The 20381-nt window shown below is 45.3% G+C and overlaps 1 protein-coding gene across 1 annotated transcript in view; it reads right to left on the minus strand.

Annotated features, from left to right (window-relative positions):
- Nucleotides 1-442: 442 nt before the first annotated feature.
- Nucleotides 443-20381, minus strand: part of LOC115196085 (rho GTPase-activating protein 6) — a 94138-nt gene continuing 74199 nt past the window's right edge. The window contains exons 4-13 of the mRNA XM_029756615.1: nt 11493-11770; nt 11164-11359; nt 10193-10248; nt 8347-8497; nt 6787-6935; nt 5738-5917; nt 3720-3811; nt 3279-3532; nt 2990-3061; nt 443-2912 (exon numbers count right to left, since the gene is read on the minus strand). Coding sequence (XP_029612475.1) covers nt 2302-2912; nt 2990-3061; nt 3279-3532; nt 3720-3811; nt 5738-5917; nt 6787-6935; nt 8347-8497; nt 10193-10248; nt 11164-11359; nt 11493-11770 — 2039 coding nt within the window. The 3' untranslated portion in view covers nt 443-2301. The remainder of the gene's footprint in view (nt 2913-2989; nt 3062-3278; nt 3533-3719; nt 3812-5737; nt 5918-6786; nt 6936-8346; nt 8498-10192; nt 10249-11163; nt 11360-11492; nt 11771-20381) is intronic.

A 20381-nucleotide genomic window follows, 5' to 3' on the forward strand; every position in this document is an offset into this window, starting at 1 on the left:
TGTTCTATGCCGTAAACAGATGTAGGACTTCTTCTGAGCTCAGTGGGAATTAAAGCCGCCAGCGTGGAACGTTCTCATCTCAGGTTTATAACATGGAGGTGTTGGTCTACACTCTTACCTCCTCCCGTCCACAACTCTATCTTTCGCCCTCTCTCCTCCTCCTCTCGTTTCATATTATTTTTCCTCTTTCAAGGTGGAAGAATGATCAAATTGTCCAAATATATCCAAATTGTTTTAAGAACGTTGGGTGATGTGGATAATTTAGATATCTTTAGAATGACCTGTGGACAAGACGACTAAGCAAAAAGATCTAGGGTCCCCTCTTTTGGTTCTATACTGTTATTATCACACCGCCAAACATTCATGCATCGTCGAAATCGAAATCGGTTACGTCGCCACTGGTAAAAGGTGTACAAGCTGTTAACCAACCAAGTACACGAAACACCTTCGTTCACGTTTAATTCCACCATGGCATATTTAAGACGACACACAATACAAAAGCTGACATAAGATCAAAACTCGGGCCTTATACATGTGTTTGTAGATTTTTTTTGGAGTAAAAACTGTTATTACATATGTTACAGTACTGAACAGACATAATAGTTATAAAAAAAATACAAAAAATCTTAGATGACAAGCTACAAAAAAAATCATTGACAACCATAAAAGCAATGTGGGGTATCAAATCATTTTCAAAGAGCATGGATCTATGGCATACTTGACTCCAAACACACAGACATTCAGAATAGTGCTTAGAAACACGAGCTGTTGAAAGCGTTTCTTATAAAAGTAAAGATGGGACGCATTTTCGACAAGTACTGTCATTTGTGGGACACTGCAAAGACATGTAGAAATGTGTGAATCCTTGTAAATAATTCCAATGTCTGTCACACTTCAAATTCCTCTGACATGCGGACGGATTGAAACAAACAACCACCCAAACTACCATTTAGAAAGTGTGCAATATTTGCCAGCAAATATCCACAAAACTGAGAAATGATTGGAGACTACTAATGTATTTGGGAGCAAAAAGCAACAGGTAAGTTATAGAGGCAGACAGTGCATGTAATGACAAAAGCAAGAGACGTGTTTGCTTTGTTGTTGAAAAGGAGGAATCAAAAAAGCTTTGGCAATTCCCAGAGTCCAGTAGAGTAAGTGCAAATATCTAGTAAAATCCCATATTAATCAGATAAATACAGTGAGAGGGAAAGCAATGAACCTGTCAGGCCAGCAATGAACCTGTCAGGCCAGCAATGAATTTGTCTTTTTAATCTGCTTCCAAAAATACTCCTATGCAGCCATAACCTTGATGTCAACCACCTAATGGAATGAGGGAGATCATTGAAATGAATTATGTCGATATGAGCTGGTACGATAAGCCATGGTGAAGTGAAATCCAAAAGCTAAAAGAACAATGTTAACTACAGAATGAGAGAAAGCAGATGAGACTTTCCAGACACCCAAAAAACCTTTGATGAAAAGAGAGAGTAAAGAAACTTTGGCACGTGGCACATTACTGTACTGATCGCAATAATGCTTTTCTTTTAAAACCCAACGTGGTTCAGTAAAGCTTTGACAGATGTTATCTTTTCAAACCGTGTTGAAACCCCACAACACAAACATTTAGACAGCCTGTACATTTTTTTTTTTTTAGCTAGGTCGACCTAAAATACATTAGAATGCTTATATACAAACTGTTGCAAAAACTGTACTGTGGGCTCTGTTACTTGGTGACTGACATTGAATAAACTCTGTTCATACAAACTTGTACGATACTTATCGGGATATATTATCAGCAAGTAAATACTTTCTGAATATTTAGCAGCGATCACTAATATACGTGATGACTTCAGTAAATATAACGGGTAGGATTGGTCATATAAATTGACTGTAGCTTGTCATAAACATTAAACCGTCCTGTCTTTAAAAGTCACCTCTACATATTACATTCAGCTCAATTTAAACTGGGGCCTTATCGAAATGTGGACATGCAGTAATAACTGTGAATCAAATTGATAAACTTGACGTTTGAGGTATGTCTTGCTGACAGTTAATTTTGATCCTCTCAAACAGCTCAGGGAGAGTATTTAATAACAAGCAAAGGGGTCCCCAGGATACAACATCAATACATAGCAAACAGGAAACACTAGTGAATCCGTACCAAGCCCGTAGTATAGGCAGCAGCTGCACATGTAAACAACCCCATGGCGTCCATGTTTGGGGGGAAGGATGGAGGGGAGAACAGAGGGGAGGGATGGAGGAAGGGATGGCTAGCACTACCCCACGGTCCGATGGTCCAGCTTACACCAGTGTCTCTGGGAGTGTGTCTGCGTTTTCCGAGGACAGGAGTTGCCAGATCTGCCATCTATCCCTCTGCCAGTCCTGCCACTCCTGGCTCATGGGTACCATGCTGTACGTGGTGGGGGAGGCTGAGTTCTGTGGCACCGTTGGCCTCCCACCCTGCAGGGGGTGCTGGTGAGGGGGTGCTGCGGGGGAGGGGGAGACAGGCTGGGCTGGTTTAGAGGCAGCAGGGGAGAGCCTGGAGGACGAGCCGCCATACGGGGGAGGGGGAGGACGCCCTGAGAGGGCGGGATCCGAGTGGGCAGAGTTAGGGCTGGGGATAGCCTGGTGTCCAATGCCCTGGGGGAGGTCCTCTGCGCTGCTGGCTGCTGATTGGCTGTCGGGGTGCGGATGGAGTGGGGTCAAAGGGTTGAGGCTCAGCAGGAGGCGCGGCCGTCCCGCCTCGCCGTGAGGGCTGCTGCAGACCCGTGTCACAGGGGGGTGGGGCCTGCACTCGGCCACGCCCAGCGAGGTCTGTGTCCGTCGTACCACCTGCCTGGCATCGCCTTGGAGACAGTCAAGTCCTTCCTGGGAGCTGCGTGAGCTGCCTTCTGACATGTTGCTATGGGAACCTGGAGATACAAATGTCAATGGGAAAAGTCAGAAAATGAAGATAAGTAAATGTGATTGTTACATTTCAACAGCTTACCTGCATAAGGCTGGTCCTTCAGCCCTGGTTTCAGAGTGGAATGCCAGGCTCCCCAGATATTAGCATGTTCCTCTGCCATATAGGACATAATGAACATGACTGTGTTTAGGGACCATCATACTCATCATCATCATCATTATCAAGATTATAATTATCATCCTCATCATTATCAAGATTATAATCATCATCAGCTCCACCACAATAATCATCATCATCATCGTCTTAATTATCACCACCACCAAAATCATATCAACCACAGCTAAGTAAGACTGGACAGTAGTCCTCTCACCTTTTGAGACCCAGGGATTGGACCCATGGGGGTCCCGTGTCTGTCCTGCCACCTGCCTCACCAGGGTGTACTGTTCTGGGACATGAAAGAGCCTCTCTGACCCTGGGCTGGTCCCTTCCCCCGGGTGCTCAGACAGGATGGGGGAGTTGTTGTCATAGGGGGACAGCTCTCCACTGGAGACCTTGTTGGAGTCACTGGATGAGCGCCTCTCGCTCAGGGAGAAAGGATCTTCCGATCGCAACACGTCTGGACTCCTATGGAGTGGAGGGAGGGATGGATGAGGGAGAGAAAAGGATGGGTAGAGAGAATAAAAAGATATTGCCATAGAAAATGGGCTCTTCACTTTCTCTCAACAGACATGAACACCAGGCTAAGCAACTACTTTCCATGAGTACTCAAAATGTGTGACTGTGATATGTGCCATGGAACCAATGTACTCACTGTGATGCCTTTCTCCTGAGCAGATAGTCTACCACATCAGGATCAGTCTCCAGTAAACTCATTAGGACCTCATTCTGCAGGTCCGGGGGCACCTACACACAGATAACCACAGACATAACCAAACATGTACAGAAAAACTGTTTATGTATGTAATGGCAGATGATGGAGCACTAGGGGGTGCTATTGTCCAAGACAATCTCATGGTGAAAGTGAGTCGAACTTTTTCCATCTTCACATTTAGTGATCACAAGCCAATCAATACATGAACACATAGCATAACATTGAATACTATTAAATACCAGTCTATGGATCCATGTTTAGCAGGGAACTGGTGGCCCACGGGCTGCACCCTTTTGTAGGTCCGTGGACCAATTTCACACCAAAAAACAAACAGAAATATTTTTTTTTTGGGGGGGGGGGAATAATAGAATTCACAAGGTGCAATTTAGAAACTTGGTTGTGCATCAGCAGTCACTCAATTAGCCCATGGCAGCAATTTATTTTTAATTTTTTAGATTGGTAAGTTAGTCTAGCGGCCAGCTATCTAAACTTATCGTAAGTATGGTTGAATTACTAACTGGGTTAGGGCCCATTGATGATCAGTTATCATATTAAAAACTGCAAACATTTCCCTCCATCCTATGGAAAAATATGTAGAATTGCAGGAAATTAGCTGTAAAACTGCAAATTTTTCTCTCCGACCAATGGCAAAATGATTAGAATTACATGAAATTAGTTATAAAACTTCTAAATCTTCTCTACGCTCCATGGAAAAATGTGCAGAATTGCAGGAAATGAACTTTAAAAATAACATTTACTCCGACCCACGAGCCACTGCGGCCCCGCATAATGAGTTCCGATTTTTTTGTTGCCCCCATCAAAGTTTCCCATCCCTGATGTATAGTCTGGGCAATGGGCAATAAAATACAAGGGTAATAAAATAAGTGATTTGGCAATGAAGCACGACAGTCCAAACACATCCAACTAAATCCCAGTCGAAAAACACGAGGGATAACATTTCAGAACCTAACAAGACCTCTTTCCAGCGTCCCGCCACTACTCTGAATTCCATGATCTGAGCGGAGGGAAAAACAACCTCTGCAAAATTCAACGAATACAACTTCTGTTCAGGGAAATGGTGGTGGTGGTGTTGGAACAATCAGTGCAAGGGATTGGCCCATAAGTCCCTCTGGCACTGTCTCAAAAGCCTGTGATCTGTAGTGGTCCTGAACTGGGCCCTAAGGCCTTCAATCAGGTCCAGGATCAGCTCTAACAGCACTAACAAAGGCCCACAGAGCTTTGTTTTCATTCTATAAGACAGAGCCATTGTCTGGTAAAGCCTGGAGATTCTCTAACTTAAACACAGGCTCTGTCCCATATGGCACTGTATTCCCTATGAGCCCTGGTCAAAGGTAGTGCACTATATAGGGTACAGGGTGCCATTTGGGATGCAGATATATGTTACTGAGTGGCACTGCTAGGTAGGGAGGGAGGGAGGGAGGGAGGGATGTGTGATAGAGAGAAAGAGGACAGGCAGAGGTAATGGAAATTGAATGAATGTATATGGACCCAGGACATAGAGAGTTCATCAAATGTGTCAGTGCTAAGCCCATGTATTTGACATAGTAACTACATAAACAGATTGAGTTTACACAATGTAGGTTATGTAGTTGTTACAAATTCTCTACAACTGCATCACCTTACCTGTGTATAGTGTATACAATGAACTCACAAGGGAGTCTTACTTACTGGCCAATCTAAAGTGATAATTAATTGTAGCTTGTTTGCTGGCTATTACGAATACATTACTGTAAAAACACAGTGCCTGCTTGTCCAATTACCATATACGTGCAAGGTTGTATTATAAAGAGGGACTAAACAGGAGAATGGGTAGGATATCAACACACACACACACACACGCACGCGCACACGCACACGCACACACACTATCTTTATATCTCTGTTCAAACACACACATATGTGCGCAGGCACCCACACACAAGGAATCCCCCACACACCATGAAGAGGGAGTGGAAGGTTACGATCATCCTCTGGAGAACAGCGATAACAGCGGTGCTCTCCTCTGCGCGGGCCGAACTCTGCACACTGAACTCCTTGTCTGAACTCTTCTGCTTGTGAAGGAGGTTGGGACCAAAGATGGTGGCCAGGTTCAGAGAGGTCATCTTGTTCCCCGTCACCTGGAGGAGATGAGGACATAGGAATAACAATAATGACAGCTGCTTATCAAACTGTTTTATCTACTGACAGTACAGTAAGTGCATTCAGTTTTAGTGTGTCCTGTAGGTGATTCCTGCATACAGTAGCATGGAATCACATACAGCAACACTGGACTAGGCAAACAAGTGCAATTGATTGTCATTAACAAAGTGACACACCATGGAAAACAATTCCTTTTTCATTATACTTCCTGATTTAAAAAAAAATATTTCACCAGATATAACAATATATTGACCTCATAGAATACCATATTAACCTCATAGACTACTATATTGACCTCATAGACTACTATATTGACCTCATAGAATACCATATTGACCTCATAGACTACTATATTGACCTCATAGACTACTATATTGACCTCAAAGACTACTATGTTGACCTCATAGAATACTATGTTGACCTCATAGAATACTATGTTGACCTCATAGAATACTATGTTGACCTCATAGAATACTATGTTGAGTTTCCTTTTATTTTCATTGAGTGCTTCAGGAAAAGAACTAGCTAAACAGATTGGACAACTACCATGAAGAACAAGAGACCAAATCAGTCACTGTGCGTCAGAGGGACACAATGACATGACAATGTTTTGATTGCGCGTTCCTGAGAGCTTGTGCCCCTCGTCTCAGTGCGAGTTAGAGACCTAGTCTCAGTGCGAGTCAGGGAGGGAGGAAGCTATACTGTTGAAACGGCAGCTTGACGCTGGTTACACACCTATCCAATCCTCTCAGATCTAGTTTCTAGGGAGGTCTAGGGGGTAGGGGCTTGTGGTTGTTTTGGGAATCATTGGGAGCGGTGGGGGTAACGGAGGGGGTCTTCGCCTCACCTGCTGTCCATCTTTGTCCTGGCTGTCGTGGGCGTGGTTGGCCACGGTAGAGAGGAACTGCAGGAGGCGGTGCAGGGTGTCGCTGTTACAAGCTGGCAGCAGGTAAACCAGGAGCTGGGTGGCACTCCGCTGCTCCTCACAGTCCAGCACTACAGAGGAACAGGACAGGGGTCAGAGGTTAGAGGTTGGGGTGTCACTGTTACAAGCTGGCAGCAGGTAAACCAGGAGCTGGGTGGCACTCCGCTGCTCCTCACAGTCCAGCACTACAGAGGAACAGGACAGGGGTCAGAGGTTAGAGGTTAGGGTGTCGCTGTTACAGGCTGGCAGCAGGTAAACCAGGAGCTGGGTGGCACTCCGCTGCTCCTCACAGTCCAGCACTACAGAGGAACAGGACAGGGGTCAGAGGTTAGAGGTTAGGGTGTCGCTGTTACAGGCTGGCAGCAGGTAAACCAGGAGCTGGGGAGCACTCCGCTGCTCCTCACAGTCCAGCACTACAGAGGAACAGGACAGGGGTCAGAGGTTAGAGGTTAGGGTGTCGCTGTTACAGGCTGGCAGCAGGTAAACCAGGAGCTGGGTGGCACTCCGCTGCTCCTCACAGTCCAGCACTACAGAGGAACAGGACAGGGGTCAGAGGTTAGAGGTTAGGGTGTCGCTGTTACAGGCTGGCAGCAGGTAAACCAGGAGCTGGGGAGCACTCCGCTGCTCCTCACAGTCCAGCACTACAGAGGAACAGGACAGGGGTCAGAGGTTAGAGGTTGGGGTGTCACTGTTACAGGCTGGCAGCAGGTAAACCAGGAGCTGGGTGGCACTCCGCTGCTCCTCACAGTCCAGCACTACAGAGGAACAGGACAGGGGTCAGAGGTTAGAGGTTGGGGTGTCACTGTTACAGGCTGGCAGCAGGTAAACCAGGAGCTGGGTGGCACTCCGCTGCTCCTCACAGTCCAGCACTACAGAGGAACAGGACAGGGGTCAGAGGTTAGAGGTTGGGGTGTCACTGTTACAGGCTGGCAGCAGGTAAACCAGGAGCTGGGTGGCACTCCGCTGCTCCTCACAGTCCAGCACTACAGAGGAACAGGACAGGGGTCGAGGTTAGGGTGTCGCTGTTACAGGCTGGCAGCAGGTAAACCAGGAGCTGGGTTGCACTCTGCTGCTCCTCACAGTCCAGCACTACAGAGGAACAGGACAGGGATCAGAGGTTAGATGTCAGGGGTTAAGAGTGAGGATTCGGTCTAAATCATTAGAAATATGTCACACTCTCACATACATACACATAGCCAAATATACATACATAGGCATACATATAGACAACGACAATCACATACACAACATTTGGCACAATGTGTGCACTCTGATAGGCTAAAGCCCAACATTTACAGAGCATACAGCATGTCTGTGTGTCATTGACTCAAGTATACACTCTTAAGTGTGGGTTTAGTGCAATCTGAGGGTGTGTCCTACTGAAAGAGGCCAACCAAGGTGATTGGGCCTAGGGAAAAGAGTGAGTCTACTACTGCACACAGAGAGTAGCATTCATAAGTAGTGAAGTTGATGTTTCCTCACACATGGTGTTTATGAAGGCAGTGTAGAGCTCCTTGGTGAGGAGAGGGTCAGGCATGTCTCTGAGGAACTCTTTGAGCAGCGCGGCCACGTCATGGACACTGTGCTCCTCATCCAACTGGACGTCCACTCCCCGGTCAAACTCCTCCCTCAGCTAAGAGACAGAGTAAAACAGAACATGAGATATACTGTGTAGTCCACATACTTTACTGCTTATAGCGACTACAGTTAGAAAGTGAACTCGGAGAAACACTGAAACATATTCACATCATGCGCATGTAAAAACATTCCACACACATTACGGGGACACGCAGATACACAGATATACACAGATATACACAGGTATGCACAGATATACACAGATATACACAGGTATGCACACACCAGGTGTGACCTTGGTGGTGAAAACATTCTCACAGGTATTCCTGGTCCAACCGGTTCTGTTCCCATACTGTATCAACCTGGTTACTCCACAATCTCAGGAGCATTACTCAGGATTAAAATGGGTCCAGTAAGATAAGCATTATAACCAAGTATTGTATTTGATTAAGCATTATAGCGAAGTTTGATTATAGCTTGTGTTTTAGATTTAAAAAAAACTTTGTTACAGATCTAAATGTTGGCAGGAAGTAGCCTACTAATATAGTTACATCCTTAAGTGAGAGTCGGTTGAGATTTAAGTGACTTTGAAAATACGATCTCTAAGTGATGTTGATGATATAGTGTGTTCTTTTTCAAGTCAGCAAACGGGGGATTACAGTGAGAAGTCATGTAAATTGTCTCACATGGTGACATTTTGATTCAACACGCTGATAGCATTGTATTCCCTCAAACGGTGAGATGTTGAGAATAAAAAGAAATTCCCCATCATAGAACGGAAACAACACCATTTAAGACTGAGACTGAGACTGAAACTGGCTGGCACCAGTGCTTGTTTTTGCTGACTTGAATGAAAGATTAAGATCTGCCATTGTGAGCGTTGCGTATGAGCTACGCAAACAGAGAACACGAGAAGTCCAAACTCGGAGAACACAACTCAGAAAACACTCAAATCTCCTTTAAACAAAGACATTGTCCAAAAACAACACTAAAACGAATGGAGTTTTCTGTCACAATAACCAAAAGCGAACGTTCAACTGATAAAAAAAGGAGGGATTTTTTTTTATGGCGAGCAAAAAAATACTAGAGAGTAAAAACGCACTAGGACGATATAGGCAAAACATACCTGTCCATGTAATCTGATTCATTATGATATAAAAGGCTAATCTGATCCTAGATCAGCACTTGGGATGGAAATTGAATACAGGCCCTGGGATGGAAATTAATGCTAAAAGCCCTGCTTCAATTACAAATATGGTATTAACGCTCGTCTGCGTCCCTTTGTAGAGCAGGGCCACGACTACAGAGGAGCCTGGCTCTTCAGCCGGAGACAAGTTAATTCGCTCTGCTTCCTTTAATAACATACGCTGAACTAATGCTAAGTGGGTGTGTATTCTCCGAAGCGGCGGCAAAATCAAAACCAATGCATGAATATTAATATATTCTGTCAATATATCTGAATTTTAACAGCTTCTATCTATATCACAGTATCCAGAAATATAATGTAATTAGCATGGGGCCCTGTAAAACAAAAGTACTTATAAAACCATATAGTCAACGAGAACAGTCAATTAATAAAATGTGTAGTTCATGACAATCGATGCTTCAACTAAGTTAACAATACAAGATCACCTATTACTAAGATGAATTCCGTTATAAGGTGTCGCCAACCACTCACAGTGAGCTGAAACAACAGCTTTGTGCAGCAATGTGTAAGAAGTATCAAAAAGTGCCTCTCCCAGATTCTCACCTGCCTCACTCTCTTCTTGGAGCTCCCCACTCGGAATATCCCCACCGTCTGAAGACCTGTCGGAGGAAACAGCGGAGGACATAAGTGAGCATCATCCTCCACTGGTCAAAGAGACACTCAAGCCGAATAATCACAGATGGAAGAGACATGAAGACGTAGCCGCCATAAGCCTCCTTTCAACACAGACATCATGAACCATCAAACCTAAACCAATGCTACTGTGGCCCATTCACGCTTTAGAGGACTTTAGCCCCTAAAGCTCAGTCCAGCAAGTGAGGATTTAAAGACTGCGGGAGAGCGGGGGGAGTAAGCCCAGGGGTCGATGTTGAGAAGGATTGCAAAGTCGGTTCACTGAGTGTCAAGAATGAATGGCCAGACACTACTGCCTTGTTTCTACATCATCTTGGTTGGGCAGTGCAGGGCGGGGTAAAGATGTGGGGCTGGTTGGGCAGTGCAGGGTGGGGTAAAGATGTGGGGCTGGTTGGGCAGTGCAGGGCGGGGTAAAGATGTGGGGCTGGTTGGGCAGTGCAGGGCGGGGTAAAGATGTGGGGCTGGTTGGGCAGTGCAGGGCGGGGTAAAGATGTGGGGCTGGTTGGGCAGTGCAGGGCGGGGTTAAGATGTGGGGCTGGTTGGGCAGTGCAGGGCGGGGTAAAGATGCGGGGCTGGTTGGGCAGTGCAGGGCGGGGTAAAGATGCGGGGCTGGTTGGGCAGTGCAGGGCGGGGTTAAGACGTGGGGCTGTAAACTCCAACAGACTGCACCCTGTAGGGTCAGATCGGGTGAGTGATCCCTGACAAAGACCAGGATTTTGACCACAGGAATAGAGCTGTGTCCAGCACATAGGAAACGTTTTGAAACAGGGAGGTGCTACCTGCGCTCGTTTTTGTTTTCCGTTGCAAAACCTTTTGCTATATTGTGCCCTACTGAACAGGCCCCAGGTGTGATCAATGAGAGGGGCTGTGTTCATTCGTACCATACTTCTCCAGGTGCTGGCAGCAGCTGTCCACCAGGCGAGGCACCTGTCTGTAGATAGGGTTGAGGCTCAGCCTCTTGTCCCGGTGCTTCTCCTTCTTGCTGGGCGCTTCAGCGGGCAGAGAGAGCTGCAGCGCCTCCAACAGCCGGGACTGGTTATTGTCCAGGTCTGTGATGGAGTCCACCGACATGCCCCCCTGCAGACCACAATGAGAGCATTATCAAGCTGACGTCTACTTGAGGTCTCAGACACACACACAAACACACACGCACAACGATGGAGTGTGTGCATGGAGTTGGTACAGTAGGCGTGTGGGGGGAGACCCTCACCCTCCTGCGTGTCCGCGGGGCAGCCTCGGGCGTGCTGGGCGACGTGGACTCGTTAGCTGTCTCCGAGGTGGAGCTGAGGGAGGAGTTACTGCTGGACAGCTCCTTATTGGTGGACCTCTTGGTGGCAAACTGCAGGATGGACGACACGAGGTCCGATGGGTCCTTATGCTCCTCCCTGTGAGGAGGGTCCTGACGCAGGCCGTCCTGGCGCTGCCTGTGGGTCCGGTCGTTGGCGATTACCTGGGACAGGGCCATACCGAAGGCCTGGGGGATGCATTCTGGGAGAGGAGGGAGAGAGAGGAATGTAAATACCATATTCCCAGAGAGAGAGAGAGAGAGAGAGAGAGAGAGAGAGAGAGAGAGAGAGAGAGAGAGAGAGAGAGAGAGAGAGAGAGAGAGAGAGAGAGAGAGAGAGAGAGAGATTCTGGAAGGGGAGGGAGAGGAATGTAAATACCATATTCTCAGAGAGGAGAGAGAGAGAGAGAGAGAGAGAGAGAGAGAGAGAGAGTGTGTGGGTTTGGTCGTGTATGCATGAAAGATGTGTGCCGCCCTCCGTGTGAATGTGTTTGTGTGTGAACGATAGAGATCTTTAGATTATGATCGTTACTGTTTTGATTGTTCTGTGATTAGTCATTGAATATTTGGACGCAGGTGTTTTTGCGCACGTATCCACGTATTCGACTACATCATATTTACTTTGAGACATTGACAGGCCCACAAGGAGACATTCTTAACGTGAGCTATAACAGTGAGAGAAAAAAACATAACAAATTATGTTTTAAGGTTTCCTGATTCAGGGCCAAATCCTAACTGGAGAAATGCGTGTGTAGCTCAGACGTTCGTGTAAATCATGCATTGATGTCAATGGGAGCTTGGCACGGAAATTCAAGTTACGTACTTGGATCTCCAGTGAGGAACTCAGCCATCACCGTCTACCTGGCTTCTAGTGGACTAATGAAAAACAACAGTAGACTAATGAAAGATGGGTGGTATTTTTCTTTAACATGATGTATCAATTCCCCTAACAGACACAGGTCCCTGACAGTACACTCTTAGAAAAAAAAGTGCAATCTAGAACCTAAAAGGTTTGTTCGGCTGTCCTCATAGCACAACCATTTGAAGAACCTTTTTTGGTTCCAGGTAGAACCTGCATTTTTGTCAAAATGTTGTTATTGACATAGCCTTGTTCTGGTCAATGTTCTCTACCTACAGTATATAGTACTCTAAATATCCCAATTCGTGTTAAGTTCAAAAGAATATAAGATACAAATTGCTGACACCAATGAGGGTTTGGAACTTTAAAGCCAATTATCTCAGAATCATCTTTTTGCAGATAGAATCTTATAGTCCCAAGCTCCCGATATATAAAAACAATATTAACAATGTATTGTTATCATAGTGACTAAGAGACAACGCAAGAGACATGACTGACATGACTGGCACATCCCCATTGAGACCGTGTCTGTGCCTCGACCTAGGTTGGGCAAAATGAAAGATGGTGGTGTTCGCCTTAGCAATCTCACTAGTATAAAGACCTCCTCCATCCCTGCCATTATTGACAGAGATTGTGATACCTCACATCTCAAAATAGGGCTACTTAATGTTAGATCCCTCACTTCAAAGGCAGTTATAGTCAATGAACTAATCACTGATCATAATCTTGATGTGATTGGCCTGACTGAAACATGGCTTAAGCCTGATGAATTTACTGTGTTAAATGAGGCCTCACCCCCTGGTTACACTAGTGACCATATCCCCCGCGCATCCCGCAAAGGCGGAGGTGTTGCTAACATTTACGATAGCAAATTTCAATTTACAAAAAAAAAACAACAACGACGTTTTCGTCTTTTGAGCTTCTAGTCATGAAATCTATGCAGCCTACTCAATCACTTTTTATAGCTACTGTTTACAGGCCTCCTGGGCCATATGCAGCGTTCCTCACTGAGTTCCCTGAATTCCTATCGGACCTTGTAGTCATCGCAGATAATATTCCAATTTTTGGTGACTTTAATATTCACATGGAAAAGTCCACAGACCCACTCCAAAAGGCTTTCGGAGCCATCATCGACTCAGTGGGTTTTGTCCAACATGTCTCTGGACCTACTCACTGCCACAGTCATACTCTGGACCTAGTTTTGTCCCATGGAATAAATGTTGTGGATCTTAATGTTTTTCCTCATAATCCTGGACTATCGGATCACCATTTTATTACGTTTGCAATCGCAACAAATAATCTGCTCAGACCTCAACCAAGGAGCATTAAAAGTCGTGCTATAAATTCTCAGACAACCCAAAGATTCCTTGATGCCCTTCCAGACTCCCTCTGCCTGCCCAAGGACGTCAGAGGACAAAAATCTGTTAACCACCTAACTGAGGAACTCAATTTAACCTTGCGCAATACCCTAGATGCAGTTGCACCCCTAAAAACTAAAAACATTTGTCATAAGAAACTAGCTCCCTGGTATACAGAAAATACACGAGCTCTGAAGCAAGCTTCCAGAAAATTGGAACGGAAATGGCGCCTAACTGGAAGTCTTCCGACTAGCTTGGAAAGACAGTACTGTGCAGTATCGAAGAGCCCTCACTGCTGCTCGATCAACCTATTTTTCCAACTTAATTGAGGAAAATAAGAACAATCCGAAATTTATTTTTGATACTGTTGCAAAGCTAACTAAAAAGGAGCATTCCCCAAGAGAGGATGGCTTTCACTTCAGCAGTAATGAATTCATGAACTTCTTTGAGGAAAAGATCATGATCATTAGAAAGCAAATTACGGACTCCTCTTTAAATCTGCGTATTCCTCCAAAGCTCCGTTGTCCTGAGTATGCACAACTCTGCCAGGACCTAGGATCAAGAGAGACACTAAAGTGTTTTAGTACTATATCTCTTGACACAATGATGAAAATAATCATGGCTTCTAAACCTTCAAGCTGCATACTGGACCCTATTCCAACTAAACTACTGAAGAGCTGCTTTCTGTGCTTGGCCCTCCTATGTTGAACATAAACAAATCTTGACCCAGAAATTATAAAAAACTATCCATTCCTCTCAAAAATTTTAGAAAAAGCTGTTGCGCAGCAACTCACTGCCTTCCTGAAGACAAACAATGTATACGAAACGCTTCAGTCTGGTTTTAGACCCCATCATAGCACCGAGACTGCACTTGTGAAGGTGGTAAATTACCTTTTAATGACGTCAGACCGAGGCTCTGCATCTGTCCTCGTGCTCCTAGATCTTAGTGCTGCTTTTGATACCATCGATCACCACATTCTTTTGGAGAGATTGGAAACCCAAATTGCTCTACATGGACAAGTTCTGGCCTGGTTTAGATCTTATCTGTCGGAAAGATATCAGTTTGTCTCTGTGAATGGTTTGTCCTCTGACAAATCAACTGTAAATTCCGGTGTTCCTCAAGGTTCCGTTTTAGGACCACTATTGTTTTCACTATATATTTTACCTCTTGGGGATGTCATTCGAAAACATAATGTTAAATTTCACTGCTATGCGGATGACACACAGCTGTACATTTCAATGAAACATGGTGAAGCCCCAAAATTGCCCTCGCTAGAAGCCTGTGTCTCAGACATAAGGAAGTGGATGGCTGCAAACTTTCTACTTTTAAACTCGGACAAAACAGAGATGCTTGTTCTAGGTCCCAAGAAACAAAGAGATCTTCTGTTGAATCTGACAATTAATCTGGATGGTTAACTGTGAAGGACCTCGGCGTTACTCTGGACCCTGATCTCTCTTTTGAAGAACATATCAAGACTGTTTCAACGACAGCTTTTTTCCATCTACGTAACATTGCAAAAATCAGAAACTTTCTGTCCAAAAATGATGCAGAAAAATGTATCCATGCCTTTGTTACTTCTAGGTTGGACTACTGCAATGCTCTACTTTCCGGCTACCTGGATAAAGCACTAAATAAACTTCAGTTAGTGCTAAATACAGCCGCTAGAATCCTGACTAGAACCAAAAAATTGGATCATATTGCTCCAGTCCTAGCCTCCCTACACTGGCTTCCTGTTAAGGCAAGGGCTGATTTCAAGGTTTTACTGCTAACCTACAAAGCATTACATGGGCTTGCTCCTACCTATCTTTCCAATTTGGTCCTGCCGTACATACCTACACGTACGCTACGGTCACAAGACGCGGGCCTCCTAATTGTCCCTAGAATTTCTAAGCAAACAGCTGGAGGCAGGGCTTTCTCCTATAGAGCTCAATTTTTATGGAATAGTCTGCCTACCCATGTGAGAGACGCAGACTCAGTCTCAACCTTTAAGTCTTTACTGAAGACACATCTCTTCAGTATGTCCTATGATTAAGTGTAGTCTGGCCCAGGGGTTTGAAGGTGAACGGAAAGGCTGGAGCAACGAGCCGCCTTTGCTGTCTCTGCCTGGCCGGTTTCCCCTCTCTCCACTGGGATTCTCTGCCTCTACCCCTATTACAGGGGCTGAGTCACTGGCTTACTGGTATTCTTCCATGCCATCCCTGGGAGGGGTGCGTCACTTGAGTGGGTTGAGTCACTGACGTGGTCTTCCTGTCTGGGTTGGCGCCCCCCCTTGGGTTGTGCCGTGGCGGAGATCTTTGTGGGCTATACTCTGCCTTGTCTCGGGATGGTAAGTTGGTGGTTGGAGATATCCCTCCAGTGGTGTGGGGGCTGTGCTTTGGCAAAGTGGGTGGGGTTATATCCTACCTGTTTGGCCCTGTCCGGGGGTTTCATCGGATGGGGCCACAGTATCTCCTGATCCCTCCTGTCTCAGCCTCCAGTATTTATGCTGCAGTAGTTTATGTGTCGGGGGCTAGGGTCAGTCTGTTACATCTGGAGTATTTCTCGTCTTTTCCGGTGTCCTGTGTGAATTTAAATATGCTCTCTCTAATTCTCTCTTTCTCTCTCTCTGAGGACCTGAGCCCTAGGACCATGCCTCAGGACTACCTGGCTTGATGACTCCTTGCTGTCCCCAGTCCACCTGGCCGTGCTGCTGCTCCAGTTCCAACTGTTCTGCCTGCGGCTATGGAACCCTGACCTGTTCACCGGACGTGCTACCTGTCCCAGACCTGCTGTCCCAGACCTGCTGGAACCCTGACCTGTTCACCGGACGTGCTACCTGTCCCAGACCTGCTGTTTTCAACTCTCTAGAGACAGCAGGAGCGGTAGAGATAGTCTCAAAGATCGGCTATGAAAAAGCCAACTGACACTTACTCTTGTGTTACTGACTTGTTGCACCCTCGACAGCTACTATGATTATTATTATTTGACCATGCTGGTCATTTATGAACATTTGAACATCTTGGCCACGTGCTGTTATAATCTCCACCCGGCACAGCCAGAAGAGGACTGGCCACCCCTCATAGCCTGGTTCCTCTCTAGATTTCTTCCTAGGTTTTGGCCTTTCTAGGGAGTTTTTCCTAGCCACCGTGCTTCTACACCTGCATTGCTTGCTGTTTGGGGTTTTAGGCTGGGTTTCTGTACAGCACTTTGAGATATCAGCTGATGTAAGAAGGGCCATATAAATACATTTGATTTGATTTGACATGTCTGAGACAGAGTGATAGAGAGGAAGGGAAGGAAGACAAGGGAGAAAAAAAGAGAGAAATTCAATTCACACAACAGAAAGAGAAGGGATTAACGGAAATTCAATTCACACAATGGAAAGAGAAGGAATTCATGGAAATTCAATTCACACAACAGAAAGAGAAGAGATTCATGGAAATTCAGTTCACACAATGGAAAGAGAAGGGATTAACAGAAATTCAATTCACACTACAGAAAGAGAAGGGATTCATTGAAATTCAATTTACACAATGGAAAGAGAAGGGATTAAGCTAAAAGAAAAATAGCTGTTTACAGAGTTCGATTATCGCAGCTCAGGATTATCAACATGAAACAAATCTCCAATTAAACATTTCAAGATACCATCTGTGTTTCGATGAACACGCCAAAAAGAGATTACTGCACATGCTACGAATAAAACAGATTAAACTAAATCTCATAAAACGTCTCATCCAGCCTATATTTTTCCATAAATAAGTCAACAAGGAACCATTTCTTAACAGTACGTCAGTTTAAGACTTGCACGTAAACCCACCACATTAGCCAGGTGGTCTTTGATCCCAGTGAACAATAAAGCCTGCACAGCTACAAGTCATTTTTAGAACAGGCTCACTTCAGTCTCGTAAACTCAATTAACACCGTCCGTGTGATCTGGCACTACTCTAGGCCTGTTCTCATTCTCTGTCTAGGAGAGAAACTAAACTCTTTTAGTTTGCGTACTCAAAATGAGCACACTAAAATCAACTACTGTTACAACCTTTAGAGCAAGTGCGTCTCCAAACCAGAACCGAGAGAATACAGTAAATGTTAAGCCATTTTAGGTTCAATGTGTAAACCGTTGTTGACATTGGCTGACAATCTATCTTCCGAGCCGCACAAACCCAAGGTCCACCCAATCACAAGACAAAGCCATCACCCAGACAGACTTCTGTTTCAGTCCCTGAACACATTCTGTTTTTGCAGCGCAGTGGTAGAAGGCTACATTATAAACAGATCCCTCTCAGGAGTGAGTATGATGCAGTGTGTACCCAAATGTAAGAAAGTTAATTTACTATGGTTGTCTAAACAGCTGAGAGAGAGGCTGCCCCAGAGGCCAGTATGGAATCACATCAACCTAGTGGACCACAGCACATGCCACATCATCACATATGTCCCACTCTGGTGACAGACTGAGCCAGAGCTTTGAGACAACACAGGACAGCTGGGATAGAGAGAGGGGGAGAGAGAGGGATGGAGGGAAGCAGGGAGAGAGAGAGGGGAGAGGGAGAGAGAGGGATGGAAGGAAGCAGGGAGAGAGAGGGGGAGGAAGGGAGAAAGAGGGATGGAAGCAGAGAGAGTGAGAGAGAGGGGGGAAGGAGAGAGGGGGAGGGAGAGAGAGGGATGGAGGGAGGGAGGGAAGCAGGGAGATAGAGAGGGGAGAGGGAGAGAGGGGGATAGAAGGAAGCAGGGAGAGAGAGGGAGGGAGAAAGAGGGATGGAAGCAGGGAGAGTGAGAGAGAGAGAGGGGGAGGGAGAGAGGGGGAGGGAGAGAGAGGGAGGGAGGGAAGCAGGGAGGGAGAGTGAGCGAGTCATCATGTACTAAACAACCATATATGCTAGGTGACGCAGCCCACTCTCTCTACAACCACACACTTTGACAATGTTTACTTAAACACACACACACACATGCATGCATTTGCACACAAATACATACACACACACCCTAATGACAAAGCATTTGGCAGCCTGCATGTTCACAGCCACTATGTTTCTAACCCAGTACCTCACGGGAATGTTTCATCGACCACCGACCTCTCCCACAGTGAGTTTACATGACATGAGAAACTGAGAATGGGACTGCTGCTGTGATTAATTATTTACATACAGTACCAGTCAAACGTTTGGACACACCTACTCATTCAAGGGTTTTTCTTTATTTTTTATGTTTTCTACATTGTAGAATAATAGTGAAGACATCAAAACTATGAAATAAAACATATGGAATCATGTAGTAACCAAAACAGTGTTAAACAAATCAAAATATATGTTATACATATAAGTAGCCACACTTTGCCTTGATGACAGCTTTGCACACTCTTGGCATTCTCTCAACCAGATTCATGAGGTAGTCACCTGGAATGCCTTTTGATTAACAGGTGTGCCTTGTTAAAAGTACATTTGTGGAATTTCTTTCCTTCTTAGTGCGTTTGAGCCAATCACTTGTGTTGTGACGGCCAGATCGTAGTTGTAAATGAGAACATGTTCTCAACTAGCCTCGCTGGTTAAATAAAGGTGAAATAAAAATAAAATAAAAGTAGGGGTGGTATACAGAAGATAGCCCTATTTGGTAAACGACCAAGTCCATATTATGGCAAGAACAGCTCAAATAATCAAAGAGAAATGACAGTCCATTTACTTTAAGACATGAAGGTCAGTCAATCCGGAAAATGTCGAGAACTTTGAAAGTTTCTTCAAGCGCAGTTGCAAAAACCATCAAGCGCTATGATGTAACTGGCTCTCGTAGGACCGCCACAGGAAAGGAAGACCCAGAGTTACATCTGCTGCAGAGTATAAGTTCATTAGAGTTACCAGCCTCAGAATAAATGCTTCACAGAGTTCAAGTAACAGACACGTCTCAAAATCAACTTTTCAGAGGAGACTGGGTGAATCAGGCCTTCATGGTCGAATTGATGCAAAGAAACCACTACTAAAGGACACCAATAAGAAGAAGAAACTTGCTTGGGCCAAGAAACACGAGCAATAGACATCCCAGCTAGCACAGTGGATCTGGGCCGATTCCGGCTGAAAGTCGGGGGACTCGGCTGAGAGTCAGACTTGGCCAACGTCAGGTGGCATGATTCTGGGCCGCCTTCGGCAGTATTACTTGTGGCTAGGATGCGGGGATTGAGCTCGGGCCGATTCCGGTGTGAGTTATCTGGCCCAAATGTATTACTTGGGGCTCAGGCCAATTGAGGCTACTCTCTGGCAGATGATTACACGGGCTGCTTTACATAATTAACATTTCATTATTTATTTTTCCATATTTTCTCATTGTTTCTGTGATCAAAAAATACAATTAACATTTAAATTACATTCTTTAAGAGTCCTGTGTAGTATTTTAGTATATTTTTGGTACTTTGTGCAAGGCAATTGATTAGCATTAAAAACTTTGTGGCTGGAGCCTCCCGAGTGGAGCAGAGGTCTATGACACTGCATCATAGTACAAACTGCGTTGCTACAGATGCTGGTTTGAGACCTGTGCCGGCCGCGACTGGGAGACCCATGAGGCAACGCACAATTGCATCGGGCCGCTTCTGGGTGATTCTGGTAAGATGCCTGCAAAGTCGGCTGAATTCC

The sequence above is a fragment of the Salmo trutta genome, chromosome 6, assembly GCF_901001165.1.
Source record: "Salmo trutta chromosome 6, fSalTru1.1, whole genome shotgun sequence".
Classification (NCBI taxonomy): domain Eukaryota; kingdom Metazoa; phylum Chordata; class Actinopteri; order Salmoniformes; family Salmonidae; genus Salmo; species Salmo trutta.